At 45.6% G+C, this 14,847-nt stretch overlaps 1 protein-coding gene and 1 long non-coding RNA gene across 4 annotated transcripts; one reads left to right on the forward strand and one right to left on the reverse strand.

Annotated features, from left to right (window-relative positions):
• The first annotated feature begins 190 nt into the window (after window positions 1-190).
• Window positions 191-4,770, forward strand: CCDC127 (coiled-coil domain containing 127). 3 transcript variants are annotated; one of them, XM_068936271.1, is made up of 3 exons: window positions 191-269; window positions 792-920; window positions 1,630-4,770. In XM_068936271.1, exons 2-3 carry the CDS (start codon window positions 800-802, stop codon window positions 2,301-2,303), a joined length of 795 nt encoding a protein of 264 aa, XP_068792372.1. In that variant the 5' UTR covers window positions 191-269; window positions 792-799; the 3' UTR covers window positions 2,304-4,770. The 3 variants fall into 3 exon arrangements, with proteins under 3 accessions (XP_068792372.1, XP_068792374.1, XP_068792373.1); XM_068936273.1 differs by having other exon boundaries at window positions 196-221; XM_068936272.1 differs by lacking the exon at window positions 191-269 and adding an exon at window positions 324-444.
• On the reverse strand, window positions 2,453-11,576 carry LOC138066386 (uncharacterized). Its single transcript, XR_011139817.1, has 2 exons — window positions 11,117-11,576; window positions 2,453-3,974 (listed from the first exon to the last, which is right to left on the reverse strand). It is a non-coding gene; the product is annotated as an uncharacterized lncRNA (long non-coding RNA).
• Between the last annotated feature and the right edge of the window lie 3,271 nt (window positions 11,577-14,847).

Here is a 14,847-nt window from a genome sequence, read left to right on the forward strand (position 1 = left end):
CGGGGGGGGGAGGGGTAGAGCGAAAGGTTGCATGCGGGCAGGATTCCCCCCAAAACGTTCCCTGGGTCCCCCCTCCCCTGAGCGGAGCTCGAGGGCGGCCAGGCGAACGGGACCACTTAGCGCTCGAGCGGGTCATTTTGTACTTCCCCCCCCCGCCGCCTCCTCTTCCCCCAACTTTCCCTCCGTTAATGGGTCAGCCCGAGAAGGGGCGGGGCTGGCAGGTAGGTGCCCCTGACAGCGCTCCGCCGCCGCTCCGCGCACTTGGGCTGGTACGTAACTGCCCCCCCCGCTCCGGCCACCGTCCCCCGCCCCCACGCGAGGCGCAAGGGGCGCTGCCCCCCCTTCCCCCCCCGCCAGGCCGGACCGGGCCGGGCCGCGCTGCGCCAAGGGCCCTGCAGGCCTTGCGGAGGCGGCGGTGCGGGCGGCCCGCAGGGCGAGCGGGAGGTAACGGCAACGAGCGCCGAGGCCTGCGGGGCCCCGGCGCCGGGAGCCGCCCTGCGAGCGGCGTCGGGGCCGGTGGTTGTGTACCCTCCCTGGGACGCGGGAGCACGTGAAATCCGCGTACCCGAGTAACGGGCTGCATTTCCCGTCTTCGGGGCAGTATGTGTCTGGGTTTTGTTACCGTCCCTCGAGACGTTCCCATTGGCTCTGGTTTGATTCAGAGCCCAAGGCAGAAATACCTGTCCAAGGGTTAGCACTGGTGCAGATGAAATAGTAGTTATGGGAGCGGCCTTTGTTCCTGTGTACAGCGCTAATACGGTGTTTCCTCCTTTCTTTCCTGTAAATCTAAGGGGTCTTCATGAATAATTTAAATGATCCTCCCAACTGGAACATCCAGCCAAATCGGAGAGAGCCCGGGGATGAAGGCAACAGGTGGAATTATGCTTTGCTGGTCCCCATGCTGGGATTGGCAGCCTTTCGTAAGTAGGACCTAACGCTCTCTGCGGGAGCGTGGTGCTGTGGGCAGGCATGTAACATGCGGGCTGAAGTGAAATCTCTGAAACAATACAGTGATTAAGTAATACCCCAACTAGGGATTTCCTCTGGTCTGCTCATGGTTTCCAGGATGTGTCATGTTTTGGAACGTTGCAGTAAACATTGTTAAATTTATAACCCTAAGGCAATGACAAATTTTCACACATGGAATTGAATCTGTATTTTAACAAGCTCCGCTATACACAGCCCTCTGTCAGACGAGGAGACAAGTGATGTGCTAGATAGCCAAAAGGTAACAACCCAGAGAGCTGCTGAGGTATATCCATATACTGAACCTGGAAAGTTTTTAGCATAGTTCCTGCATTAGGAACCTCGAGTTTATCTCCCCAATAATTCCTATCTTCCTTCTTTAATCCAAGAAGTATGTATGTTAGCAGTACAAGACTAGTGGAGATTTTACTTCAAAGGAACCATTATGATCATCTAGTGTGACTTCCTGTGGAACATGGACCCACAGAAGTTCACTCTGTGGGCCATGTAAACAGAACTGAATGCCACTTTTCAGTGGGTGAGGACCCAGAAAGAAAGTTTTTATTGCAGAATAACTTTTCTTTTGAGGCAGAGTTAATTAGTCATACCCGTCAATGTTATCTGTGTTTTACTGATATGTGGAGTCTCATTTGTATATGATAGGTTGGATCTGGACCAGAGAATGCCAGAAAGAAATAGAAAGAGAAAAAAAGGAATATTATAAAAAACAGTCATCTTTACAAAGAGACTTGGAAGCCAAATACCGGGATATAATCACAGAAAATCGTCGCACAGTTGCTCACTTGGAGCTGGAGCTTGAAAAGGAACGCAACAGAACCCTGAGTTACCGTCAAGCGCTGGTGTCCCAGAGTCGCAAACTAGTAGAAGAAAGAAGAATCCTAGAAAAGGAACAGGAGAAGTTAGAGCGAGAAAAACAAGTTCTCTTGCACTCAGGAGCTGTAGGTAGCTTGTACCAAAGTTATCTGGCAAAGGAAGAAGAGTGGCAAAAAAGAGCCAATGTTCTACTAAAAGAATTTGAAGATGGACTTAAAGAAAGACAGAAAATCTACTGCAGTCTTGTGGTGCCAAGGAACCAGAGACTAGAAATAGAGAAAAATTTGCTAGTTAAAGCAGCAACTGATCCTGTTGCTGTGGCTCTACAAATGGAGAGTGGCTTGAAAGATATTTTCAAACATGATAACTACTGCAGCAATCTGCTGAACACAAACAAAAGTCAAAATGGAAGGCTTATGTGGCTGTATCTTAGATACTGGGAACTAGCTATTGAAGTACAGAAGTTCCAGAGGGTAGAAAATGCCATGTTAGGAAAACGATAGGTAGGGGAAGTGATGATCTTTCATGTGATCCACCACAAATAATATGGACTATCACAATTGTAGTCTGAAGCTGTTAAATTCTCCTGCTGTGTTTCGGTTTCCCCTCCTCATTGCATTTGTATTTGCGTGGGATACGTGCAGTGTGGGTGTCTTCCTTGCACTGTCTAACAACAAATGCTCCAGTGGGCTGTGCACTTTGCTCTAAAACTCTGAGTGTGTTTATATTGCAGACTGCAGTGTAGCGTACAGACGTGCAAACTTCTGTAGGTACCAGAAGCAGCAGTACAGAACCCTGGTTAGGCTAATTTACCTAGTTGCTGGTTATTGTCCTCCAATGGAGAAGTGAGAGTTGTCTCCCTAAAGTCAGGTAGCACATAGTGCTTTTCATTCCTGATTTCTTGCATGGTGTCTCATTACAATATTTTTTAAATTTTTTTTTTTTTTTTAGCAAGACTGATTTTGGGGCAGATGCTTGGAAGAGACCATGAACGGGCAAGGATCTTTGTCACATAAATCCTACTTGTGCATGCATATATATATACATATATATGTATGTTTGTGTGTGTGCATGTATATATGCATTTGTATAATACATACATTGGTATGTATTGATATTAGAAGGGGGAAAGAATATGATCATGTTTTAGATTAATCAGTCTTGCGCTGTCTTCCAGGCTTAACATACAAATAGGACTTTCTGTAGGAAACATCCGAAAGACGCTAATCAAAATAATGCCTAAAGAAACAGTATGAGCAAAGTCTGCTGCACCTAGGGAGGCACATCTGAGTTCTAAATGGAAATCATATGAACTCTAGGTTATGTATCTGTCATACCGTATAAATGCTAAGAATATATATGTTTTCCTTTTTAATAGAGGTTTTAGTTATTACTAAAAAGTGTGCCTCCAGCATAGACCTCACTGTGCTACTGTCGCTGTGTCCTGGTGTACTGGGTGGTACACGTTTATCTTCCAGGAGCCTCTGAAGATTCCAGTCAGTGCGCCTGGTACAGGCCCTGTTTGTTACTTGCACAGAGAAACATAAATGCAGCCCGGTCATGCATAACTACCATAACTACTTCCACCCCCAACGGTCTCAGTTCTCCCAGAGCCGCAGTATACTTTTCCACAACTCTTTCAGTTTTGAACTTACAGTTCACCCCTTCAGGTACACATGATTGTGAAAGCCTATGGACTGTGAGCTACAAGCTTTGCAAAGGTTTAAGTAAGAGGACTTTTAACTTTATTGAGCACAATAAAATAAAAAGATCTAAATAGAACATTAAAAATGCCACAGTGCATTTCCATGCCTGAAATCCCCTACAACTTTGGCTCCTTGTAAGCACCACCTTCAGTTTCAAGTGTGCCATGCATTTTGGAGCATAACTGTTTTTCTTCTTCCTCCTTTCTAATCCAGCCTTACTCCCAAAGCAGCACTGTGTACCCTTTTGCTTATAACCTTCTCCATGACTTGACATTGGGCAGTGTTGGTTGGGAGGTTGTCAGTTTTTTTAGCAGTTCTTTAGTTGTTCAGGACCCACCTTGAAAGAAGATGCCCTAGGCAATCAGCTGTTGCTCTGCCCAGAAGCAATCCAGCGGTGTGGATGCCCATCCAAGTTTAACAGAGAACTCTGGCAGATGTGGAGTTTTCTTCTCTTGGTTTCATTTCAGCCTGGGCACGGGAGACAGCAGATAAATCAACCATATAAATCAGCTATGCAACCTAATGTTGTTAGTTACTCAGCAAAAATATCCCACATGAAACAAAATTCTTTAACTATGTTCCTCAAATAATCATTTCTTCAGTTGTGAATTTGCTCACCTTAGTGGTGATAACTGTGCTGTTGTATTGATCTGTCAGCCTCTTATGGACGGATATTTCTTAAAAATAAAGTTGTAGTAAACAGACAGAGACTACAAAAAAAAAAAAAAACCTGTCACAACCACCGAAAAGGCCAAAGGTTTTCTAGATGCCAAACATATGCAGGTTGGGAGATGACAGCAAGCAATTGAAGTACTACTGTTGTGTGACCACTTGAGCCAAGGTGCTGTAGCTGACCACATGCACCTGCCCTAATTGCTTAGTACAACAAATTAAACAGCTTTCCTTGTGTGCAATTCCTTCAGCATGTGGAAACTGGCCACACAATTGTGGAGGATTTGATGTGTACATACAGGCAGTTACAGCAGTTCAGCTGTCATACAGTAGCCAGTGTATCTATGCCACTATATTCAAGACTCATGCCTTGACTTTGTATGTATTCATTGGTTCTTGATATTAAAGGGTCAAGCGTTTTATGCTTTGAGTTTTTTCATCGTTTATGTCACTGACATCAACTCATAATATTTAAAGAAAACATGTAATCAAGAGGGTAAAATACTTTCTTCAATATAAATATGTAAATTGAAGCATCATGTGCTTGATTACATGTGATTGAATGCAACGTAATAAATGAAATTCACTTTCCTGTAGAAGTGTCGACTATTTGTACACCTAAGATTGTTCATGGACACGTTGCAGATCAGGATATTAAGGCGGAAGAATAAGGAGGATTTTTGAAAGTAGGTTTAGAAACACCTTAGTTTCTACTGAAATTCATATTTCTTAGTGTTAAGCTTTTTTGAAATATTCGATATAACTTAACCTGTGGAGGAGGAAAGTTCTATTGTGAGCTTTATCTTACTCAGTAGCTATTGATCTAGATTAGCGATTTTTTGAAAATGCCCATATATATGTAGAATACAAGAATAATTTGTGTTCAGAATATTTGAAGAAGGCCTTTTGGTTACAAAATGTCACTCACCTATTAATAATAGGTGCAATAAAAGGATAAAAAATTAATAATAGGACAATAAAAAGCTTTAAATCTTTCTGCACTGTGTTTTAAATTGGGGGAAAGTGGATGAGAGGAGGGGAATTTGTCTATTTTGTGCCAGCTTTCTAAGCAAATTACATAGTTTTAAAAGTCTAAATTGGCACTTAAAAAGCTTTGGTTTGAGTGCTGAGCAGAGTATGTTGGAAAGTTTTTTTTTTTTTTTTTTTTTTAAAAAAAGAAAGCAGGGTCACTGAAGTGAGATGAATGCACCAGCATTAACTAAAAATGAATGATTAAAGATGACCATCCCACTGAAACACTGCAGTTATTACTTCTGTCTGTTTGTTAGATGGGGTATCCTGCCTTCCTCCAGAATCCCTCCTATGTCTTATTTGTACTTCAGCTACTTTGTTTCCTTTTGTGGATTTTCTCATCTTCCTGCTCGCTAAAGCATTCCAATCCTACTACTCTAAGACAGTGTTAAGAGACCTTGGGGATTCCCATTAGTAATAGCCCATTAATCTCCTGTATTTGACACACTGCTTCCTATTGCGCCCATTCCTCATCCTCACAGGATACTGCCTTCTCTGTGAAAGGCTAGAAATGAAAGGAGAGCTTGTTATCAAATTAAAAATAAAAATTAGATTTGTTAATGTAACTTAGGGTTGTAATTCCCACACTGTTCAAGTGTGAGTTGTGGGTTTCTTTTTAATGCAGATATTGTTTAGGTGCTTCACATATTAGAGATCCAGCCTCTCCTGAAAGCTAGGAATTGCTTAGGTTTAGACTATTTCCAAGTAATTTTTGCTATTATTATTAGCCTAATCACTTACTATCATTGTAAACCTATCTATAGGCATATAAAAAAACTTAGCCTTCAGAAGAAGGTAGTCAAGTTGATACACATTTCTGTGTGTTTGGCTAACGTTTTACAAGATGGTATATGACATTCCTGTTGCACCTGCCTGTGACACTGTATATGGCAGGTACTCCATAAAATGATTTGGACCAGCGCAACAGAGGTGAGAAGTATGCATACCCACATAATGCTTGAACCATCTTTTGCATGAAGCATTGAGTTTCTGAGAATATTGTCTTCCCATCCAACATTTGCATAACACACTCATGGGCCTGCATTTATTTATTAATATGAGATAATTAAATAAGGAACCAAACAACGAACAGGCTCTTTGCCCATTACAGTAATCAAAAACTGTGATACTGTAATGAGAAATACAAAGTTTTTGCCTTGTGACTAATATCCTTTGCAACACATTTTCTATATATGCTTTCACTCTCCAGGGTAGCTACCATCTAGTACTTGATGCGGAATCATTCTTATACTCAGAATACTCTCAGAAACATGGTCAGGGCCATGTATTTCACTATAAAAGTAGACATCACCCTTCCTTTGAGTCCTTTCCAGCTGCAAAATCCTTTAAAAGGCTTTGAGCCCTCTAACACACAGGTGGTGAAAGTTCCTACAGATCACCTCACCAAAAGACAGTCACATAAAAGTGACCTTTTGTTCTCCCTGGGATATTGTCGTCTATGGGTGCACCAATGCTTCAGGGAACTGCAAGCCATATTACTTGCCATGTGTCAAAGAGCTGGAGGAAGCGTCTTAAGGCTAAAGCAGCTGTGCGTTCCTTTCCAAAGGAAAAGTCACACCTGAAGGCCCTTAGGTTGGCCCAATTTGGTGGATGAGGCTTCAGGAGTTGCCTGCAGATGCTGGAGAAAATGTCCCTCAGGGAAGTCTTCAGCCTCCCCTGAGTCTAAGTGGAGCATGTCCCAAGAGCAGCTGCACACTATTTTCACCATTTCATAGTAAGTTGTCCCCAGTCCACATCCTGCAAGGCAGTCACAATGTTAAGATCACCCGCCTTATAAACCTTTAGGCACAGGTGAAGAAACTCCTTGAGACACCTTGTGCTTTCAATAGAGGAAAAAACATCCTGCGTGGCCTGTGTTGTGCAACACAGCTTCTGTGCTGGGGGCATGCAACAAGAAAAAATACAAAACACTTCCTGGATTCGATGGAACTTGGATGGAGCTTTAGAAAAGGGAAACCTTTCTTAGAAAGTGCTCCCTCCTGGCAGGGACGCAGGTAAAGAGGGAGCAGCCCAGAGGGTCTGACCTTCTCTCACTCCCTTTGCTTAGATTGAGCTGCCAGAAAACCAGTGGCAGGACAAACACGTAGCTGCGAGCTCAAACGGACATTGTACTCTGGAAGCGACAGCTCTGTTCAAGCTCTCCTGAGAAGCAGGGCTCTTAGGAAGCCACCCTTTACCACTTGCCTTTTTAAGTGCACCTTTGAGCACTCCTGCTCTGATAGGATGAGCAAACAACAAGAGCTACTCCATGGAGGATATGAGGCAGAAACAGCAGCCATCAGCCCAGGCATTGTGGCAAAGAAAAAAAAAAGTCTCTTGTGTGTGAATGGTTAAGTTATAACTGTGATAAAAGGGTGAAATTCAGGTTTGCTCTATAGTTAGAGTTGTGGTGCAGCTGGGTGTAAACACTAGACGTTGTTATACACAGAATGGTTGAGGTTGGAAGGGACCTCTGGAGATCATCTAATCCAACCCCCCTGCTCAAGTAGGGTTCACCTAGAGCACATTGCCCAGAATCCTGTCCAGATGGCTTTTGAGTATCTCCAGGGATGGAGTCTCCACAACCTGTCTAGGCAACCTGTTCCAGTGCTCAGTCACCCTCACAGTCAAGAAGTTTCTTATGCTTAGACAGAATTGCCTGTGTTTCAGTTGGTGCCCATTGCCTCTCATCCCGTCACTGGGCACCACTGAAAAGAGCCTGGCTCCATCCTCTTGACACCCGCCCTTCAAATATTTAAACACAGTGATCCGATTCCCCCTCAGCTGTCTTTTCTCCACATTGAAGAGTCCCAGCTCTTTCAGCCTTTCCTCATATGAGAGATGTTCCAGTCCCTTCATCATTTTAGCAGCTCTTCACTGGACTTGCTTCTGTAACTCCGTGTCTCTTGTACTGGGGAGCCCAGAAATGGGCACAGCACTCCAGATGTGGCCTCCCTGGGGAGGAGCAGAGAAGGAGAATCACCTCCCTCCACCTGCTGGCGATGCTTTGCCTGATGCAGCCCAGGATGCCATTGGCCTTCTTGGCCACAGGGATGCATTGCTGGCTCATGCTTAACTTGTTGTCCACCAGCACTCCCAGGTCCTTCTCTGCAGAGCTGCTTTTCCTGCAGGTTTCCCCCCAGCCTATACTGGGGCCTGGGATTATTCCTCTCCAGGTGCAGGGCCCAGTACTTGCCTTTGTTGAATTTCAGGAGTTTCCTCTCGGCCCAGCTCTCCAGCCTGTCCAGCTCCCTCTGAATGGCAGCACAGCCTTCTGATGTATCAGCCACTCCTTCCAGTTTTCTATCATCTGCAAGCTTGCTGAGGGTGCGCTCTGTCCCTACATGCACATCATTGATGAATATGTTGACCGATACTGGACCCAGGACTGAGCCCTGGGGGACACCACTAGCTACAGGCCTCCAACTAGACTCTGTGCCACTGACCACAACCCTCTGAGCTCGGCCATCCAGCCAGTTCTCCATCCCCCTCACCGTCCACTCATCTAGCCCACACTTCCTGAGTTTACCTGTGAGGAGGTGATGGGAGACAGTGTCAAAAGCCTTGCTGCAGTCAAGGGAGACAACATCCACTGCTCTCCCCTCATCCAGCCAGCCAGTCATCCCATCAGAGAAGGCTATCCGATTGGTCAAGCATGATTTCCCCTTGGTGAATCCGTGCTGACTACTCCTGATCACCTTGTTCTTCATGTGCTTGGAAATGGTATCCAGGAGGAGCTGTTCCATCACCTTTCCAGGGATGGAGGTGAAGCTGACAGGCCTGGAGTTCCCTGGGCCCTCCTTCTTGCCCTTTTGGAAGGCTGGAGTGACGCTGGCTTTCTTCCAGTCCTCAAGCACTTCTCCTGATCACCATGACCTTTCCAAGATGTTGGAGAGTGGCCTAGCAATGACATTCACCAGCTCCCTCAGCACTCGTGGGTGCATCCCATCAGGACCCATGGACTTGTGGGTGTCAAGTTTAAGTGATCCCTAACCTGATCCTCCTCCACCAAGGGAAAGTCTTCCTTTCTCCAGACTTTCTCCCTGGTCTCCAGGGTCCAGGATTCCTGAGGGCTGACCTTAGCAGTGAAGACTGAAGCAAAGAAGGCATTCAGTACCTCCACCTTCCGTATCCATCATCACCAGGGCCCCTACCCCATTCAGGAGCAGGTCCACATTTTTCCTAGACTTCCTTTTGCTATTGATGTATTTGAAGAAGCCCTTCTTGCTGTCCTTGACATCCCTTTTCAGTTTAAACTCCAAACAGGCCTTAGCCTTCCTTGTTGCATCCCTGCATACTTGGATGACATTCCTATATTCCTCCCAATTGGCTTGTCCCAGTTTCCACCTTCTGTACGCTTCCTTCTTCTGTTTGAGTTTTGCCAGAAGCTCCTTGTTCATCCCTGTAGGTCTCCTACCCTCTTTGCAGAGCTTCCAAGCTCAAGAATGGTACATCCCAATAGCAGGAGGAGGTGATCCTTGAATATTAACCAGCTTTCTTGGACTCCTCTTCCTTCTAGGACCCTATCCCATGGGATTCTCCCAAGCAGGTCCCTGAAGATGCTAAAGGTTACTCTCCTGGAGTTCAGGGTTGTGATCCTACTTTTTGCCCTGCTTCCTCCTCGCAGGATCCTCAACTCCACCATCTCATGGTCACCGCAGCCAAGGCTGCCCCCAATCTTCACATCTCCAACTGGCCATTCCTTGTTCGTTAGTACAAGGTCCAGCAGAGCGCCTCTCCTTGTTGGCTCCTCCATCACCTGTATTAGGAAGTTGTCACTGATGTTCTCCAGGAACCTTCTTAACTGCTTGTGCCTTGCTGTGTTATTCTTCCAGCAGATGTCAGGGTGGTAGAAGTCCGCCATGAGAACCAGGGCTTGTGATCACGAGGCTACTTCCAACTGCCTATAGAAGGCATCATCTACTTCTTCCTGATCAGGTGGCCTGTAGCAAACACCCAGTGTCACCCACATTAGTTTACCCTTTAATCCTTACTCATAAGCTTTCAACCAGTTCATCATCCACCTCTAAGCAGAGCTCCATGCATTCCAGCTGCTCTCACATAAAGGGCAACTCTCCTTCCCCACCTAGCTCGCCTGGCCTTCCAAAAGAGCCTGTAAGCATCCCTGGCAGCATTCCAGTCTTGCGAGCTATCCCACCACCTCTCTGACTGCAATGAGATGATAGTCCTGCAACTACACACGCATCTCTAACTCCTTCTGTTCCCCATGCTGTGGGCATTTGCATACAGGCATTTCAGAGAGGTATTTGGGCATGCTGATTTTCCAGAAGGGGTGCAAGAGGTTTCCCTATGGTTTTGTCTTATAGGTGCTTCCTTAGCTGCATGCAATTGCTGGAGGTATCCCCACTCAAGCCTTGTTTTAGGGACTCTCTATAACTTCCCTTCCCCATTTTTCCTAGTTTAAATCCCTCCTTACCAGGTTGGCCAGCCTGTTGGCAAAGACGGCACGTGTGCCCCACTTAGTGATGTGGATCCCACAGTTGTTAATCTTCAGAGTCCTATGGTCATAGAAACCAAAACCCTGTTGCCAACACCAGCTGCACAGCCAATTGTTTACTTGCAGTATCTGTCTACTCCTCCCATCCTTCCCCCTCACTGGCAGGATGGAGGGGAAAACAACGTGGGCCCCCACAGCCCTGACCACCACCCCCAGAGCTCTAATCCCGTTTGATACTTTCCAAGTTTCCCTTAGCAGTATCGTTGGTGCCCAATGGAAGAGCAGCAGGGGGTAACAGTCAGAGGGGTGTACACACCTTGGCAGTCTTTCCATCACATCTTGAATCCAAGCCCCTGGTAGGCAGCAAACCTCTCTAGACAAGGGGTCAGGTTGGCAGATAGCTGCTGCTGTCCCCTGCAGCAGAGAGTCACCCACAACAATCACTCACCGTTTCTTCCAGGTGTTCCTGCATGGCACAGGGTTCCTTGGCCCAGCTGCTTCACTTGAAGCCACGCCCAGCTCCTCCTCAGCTTGGAGGGTACTGAACCTCTTCAGCTGCAAGAGCCTTTCTCCTCATGTGAGAAGTAAGGAGTTTCCAGCCTTCACTTTCTACAGAGTTATGACTTATTGTTCCACATGGCATAGAGCCCAGCTGCACATCTCCACTGCTGTGGGGGGCTGAGACTTTTGCAGCTGTAGGGTCTCCAAGAATCTCCTAGCTATCTCTCACTCATATTCTCAGATGCTATGCAGCCTGCTTACTTCCGCTTGTAAATCCTTTACCTGGTGATACAACTCATCAGCAACAGCCCAACTTCTGCAGAAGAGTTGGCTGTCAGCCCCAGCCCCACAGAGAGGCCCCAGGCACTCCTTGCAGCCTGAGACCTGCATCTGCCATCAGAAGATCAACCTGGGTGGAGACTGCCAACGTGGCAGACACAACAACTCCAAAGGTTACTGGACTCTGCAGCATGTCATAACCCTACCCTAGGAAGCATACACTACTATGACTGGAGAGGAGGGCACCTGCTGCACAGACTACCAAATTTGTTGACTGCTCTAGGAGCAGTGCTCTAGGCCTGGCACTTATATAGGCTTCTCCCTAGCGCTGACTCACAGCATGCTTGACCCACCCTAATCGAGGGTCAGCTGGAACAAGGCCCCATCTCCCTCTGACCAGGAACCCAACAGAGCTCATTAGCAGCAGCTACCCCTTGCTAGAACTTCCCAGGAGAAGTTAAGGCCTCCTGTAGCTGTCCTCACCTAGCTGTCCTAGCTTTCCTTACCTGTGAGCAGCAAGTACTCTCTAGTCCCTCAGAGGGTCCCCAGAAAGCCCCCCACAACCTCCAACAAGGTTCTCAGAAGTTCGAAGCAGAACCCAGAGCCAGCTACACAAACTGCTGCTGCTACCCAGCACATTTAGTCATTAATTCACAGGGTGGTCCAGGAGCCCCCCAGCTAATTGCTGCATAGATGAGACAACAGACTGATCTGCAAAGGAGTAACTCGCTGAACTGGGCAGCTTGACAGCAAGGTGATGGCTGGCTGATCTGCTAGCCACTTCACAACAAAACAACTGACTGACTGGGGTGGTCCCAGGGACACCCCCAGGGAGTTCCTGCTGCTCACAGACCAGTTGATAGACACTGTCTGTATGTTTGGATGTATTGATTAACCCTCTAGGATAGAAGAATCCAGAGCAGGCCCAGGGATTCCCCCAGGCTGAAGGAACTGACCAAACCATACATAGATAATATTAAATAGTCAGTGGAAACTTCCTGCCTATGCAAGAATGGGCATGTAGGACAGTCTTTTCTTCATAGTGAAGATACATTTCATACATAGATAATCAATAAAATCTGATCGTGCATAAACTGTAGTGGTTGCATATGCCCATAGCTCAGCTGGATTATAAGAATTCACCACGACAACAGTTTGGGGAATCTTGTTCCATCTCGCTGAAGACACCATTGCAGGGATGTTTGCAACATTGATCCAGTTCTCCACATGAGCATTACCCTATGCAAAAGATCCCAGTAAAATAACAAACACACTATCCGTGAGTCTGTGCAACAGTATATTCAACCAATAAAGTCTAAATGGGAGAATGAGAAACCATTTGTCAGCATGGGGGAGTTTCAAAGTTTTGGAAAAGTAGACAGCTTGGCCTTTGAAACTCTGATAACACACACATGAATTTTGGAGAAGATGAAGGAAATAAGTAAAAATTCAGCACCTAGCTTAGGTCAAACAAGTTTAAAAAGCCTTATGCAGACAGACTGCTGGAGGCTTGGTATTAGCAGAACTCTAAAAATTAAGGCTGGCAAAGAACGCAGAACTATTTTAATACTGAAATCAACTCACCTGGAGAAACAGAGAGACCCATCAGAATCCAATCAATCATCTTAATACTCTTTTCACAGCTATTGACTGCTAGGGTAACAAAAGCTTGGCCTAGTAATGGGTGACAAAGAGACTTACAGCTATACCTGGTTGCTCTGAGAATATAAAATCACTACAACTCATCATTCAACATACTAGAAAAAAAATGCAGTCCCCTGGGGGTAGTATTCACAGAGCTGCCTGAGGCCTCCTACTCTGAAAAATATCCTGGACTGAAAATTTACCCCCGAATAGCAACATCTAAATCTGACTTAACACTTAAACTTGAGTCTTGGCTTTCTAACCCAGGAAAAGCTCTGTGAAACCCTTTACAAAAAGCTCGCGACTCCGAACACCTAGGCAGTGCCAAGACTCCCGTACCTGGCAGACCATGCAGATGTAAAGGATGCATACAGAAGGGCTGTTAAAAAAATAGTTACACCTCCCAGCCTGTGCATGGGTTGGCCTGTTGTACAACAGTGCTAAGGGTGGCAGTCTACAACTTTATTCCAAAATGGAAAAGTGCAGTGATTACATATAATCCCACCTGCAAGGTCTCACCATTAGAGAAATTGCTGTAGAAGAAGCTGTGCAGAAAGACCAATTACAGATTAGCCACTGGAGAAAGTGGCCACAGGATAGCCACAGGAGAAAGTAAGAAGACGAAAAATTTCTGGTAAAATAGCCCTAAAATGTTAGCTACTGTATATATTGATAGGTACAAACAACTGAAAGGAAATGCCACCTCCAAAAACAAAGAGGCTGGGGAGAAGTTTCAAGAGGGCAGGGGGACTGTGAGCCAGGCTTTGACTGCCGTTCCCTGTCACGCGCTCTCGGACAACCCCAGGTTCCAGCTTCATTTCAGCCAGGAGAACTGGCCAGCTTCTGGAGAAGCACCTCTTCACCTTTCTCTTCATAACTGCTCCCGCAGGCTTGTATTTTTTAGACACCTCACTTTAAAATTCATTTACACAGACCCAAACCCTCAGCCAAACTGGTTGGTGCTTCATATTATAAAATACTACCTCCCCCTTGTGGCTAGCCGGTCGCTTGTCTGGCCAGCAGCCTACACGGCAACCTTAGGTTGTTTTAACTTCCTTTGGCACACGGCTATTATGCTGTGCAGTCAGGGCTTCCTGGTCCAAACATCACTGGACTGTAATAATAAGAAAGAGGAGCAATCACATCTTTCTCAGTGACCAAGACAGAATGAATTTGTCTGTACCAAACTGGGTGTTGTGCCGGACTTCTATGCAGGAACTGGATGCAGCATCTCCTTCTATACAACAGTATTGTGAAAGAAAACAGTAGAAACTTTGATTAAAGAATACTGTTTATTGCTTAATGAACATCACGAACAACAACCTACAACTGTCAACAGAGTCTGCTGCCTTCTGGGGAAGAGATGCATATGGTGAGAAAGATCCAAGTAATAGCACCTTACTGGCTAAGAAATACAGGGCTATGTTGGCCATCGTAAGATGAAGTAATTTAATCACGTTCACAGAAACATTTCTAGACCTATGCAATCTACTTGCAATTTCCACCAAAGTGCAAAGAGGAAAAACATTCTTCAAAGGTGACAGCAACATTTCTGGGATCTCCTGAATGGATGCAGTGCAACAGTAAGGACAGCACATCTCCCCAGTGTCAACAAGAACAAAATAAAGAAGGGTGATGCTGCTGGAGCTGATATTATTCCACCGAAATATTTATATACAAAGCTGAAGCAAATATTATACAAATTATTAATATATACACAAATAAAATTCATGCCTATTTCTAGAAGAGAAAAAG

This window comes from Struthio camelus, chromosome 2 (genome assembly GCF_040807025.1).
Source record: "Struthio camelus isolate bStrCam1 chromosome 2, bStrCam1.hap1, whole genome shotgun sequence".
NCBI classification, from domain to species: Eukaryota; Metazoa; Chordata; class Aves; order Struthioniformes; family Struthionidae; genus Struthio; species Struthio camelus.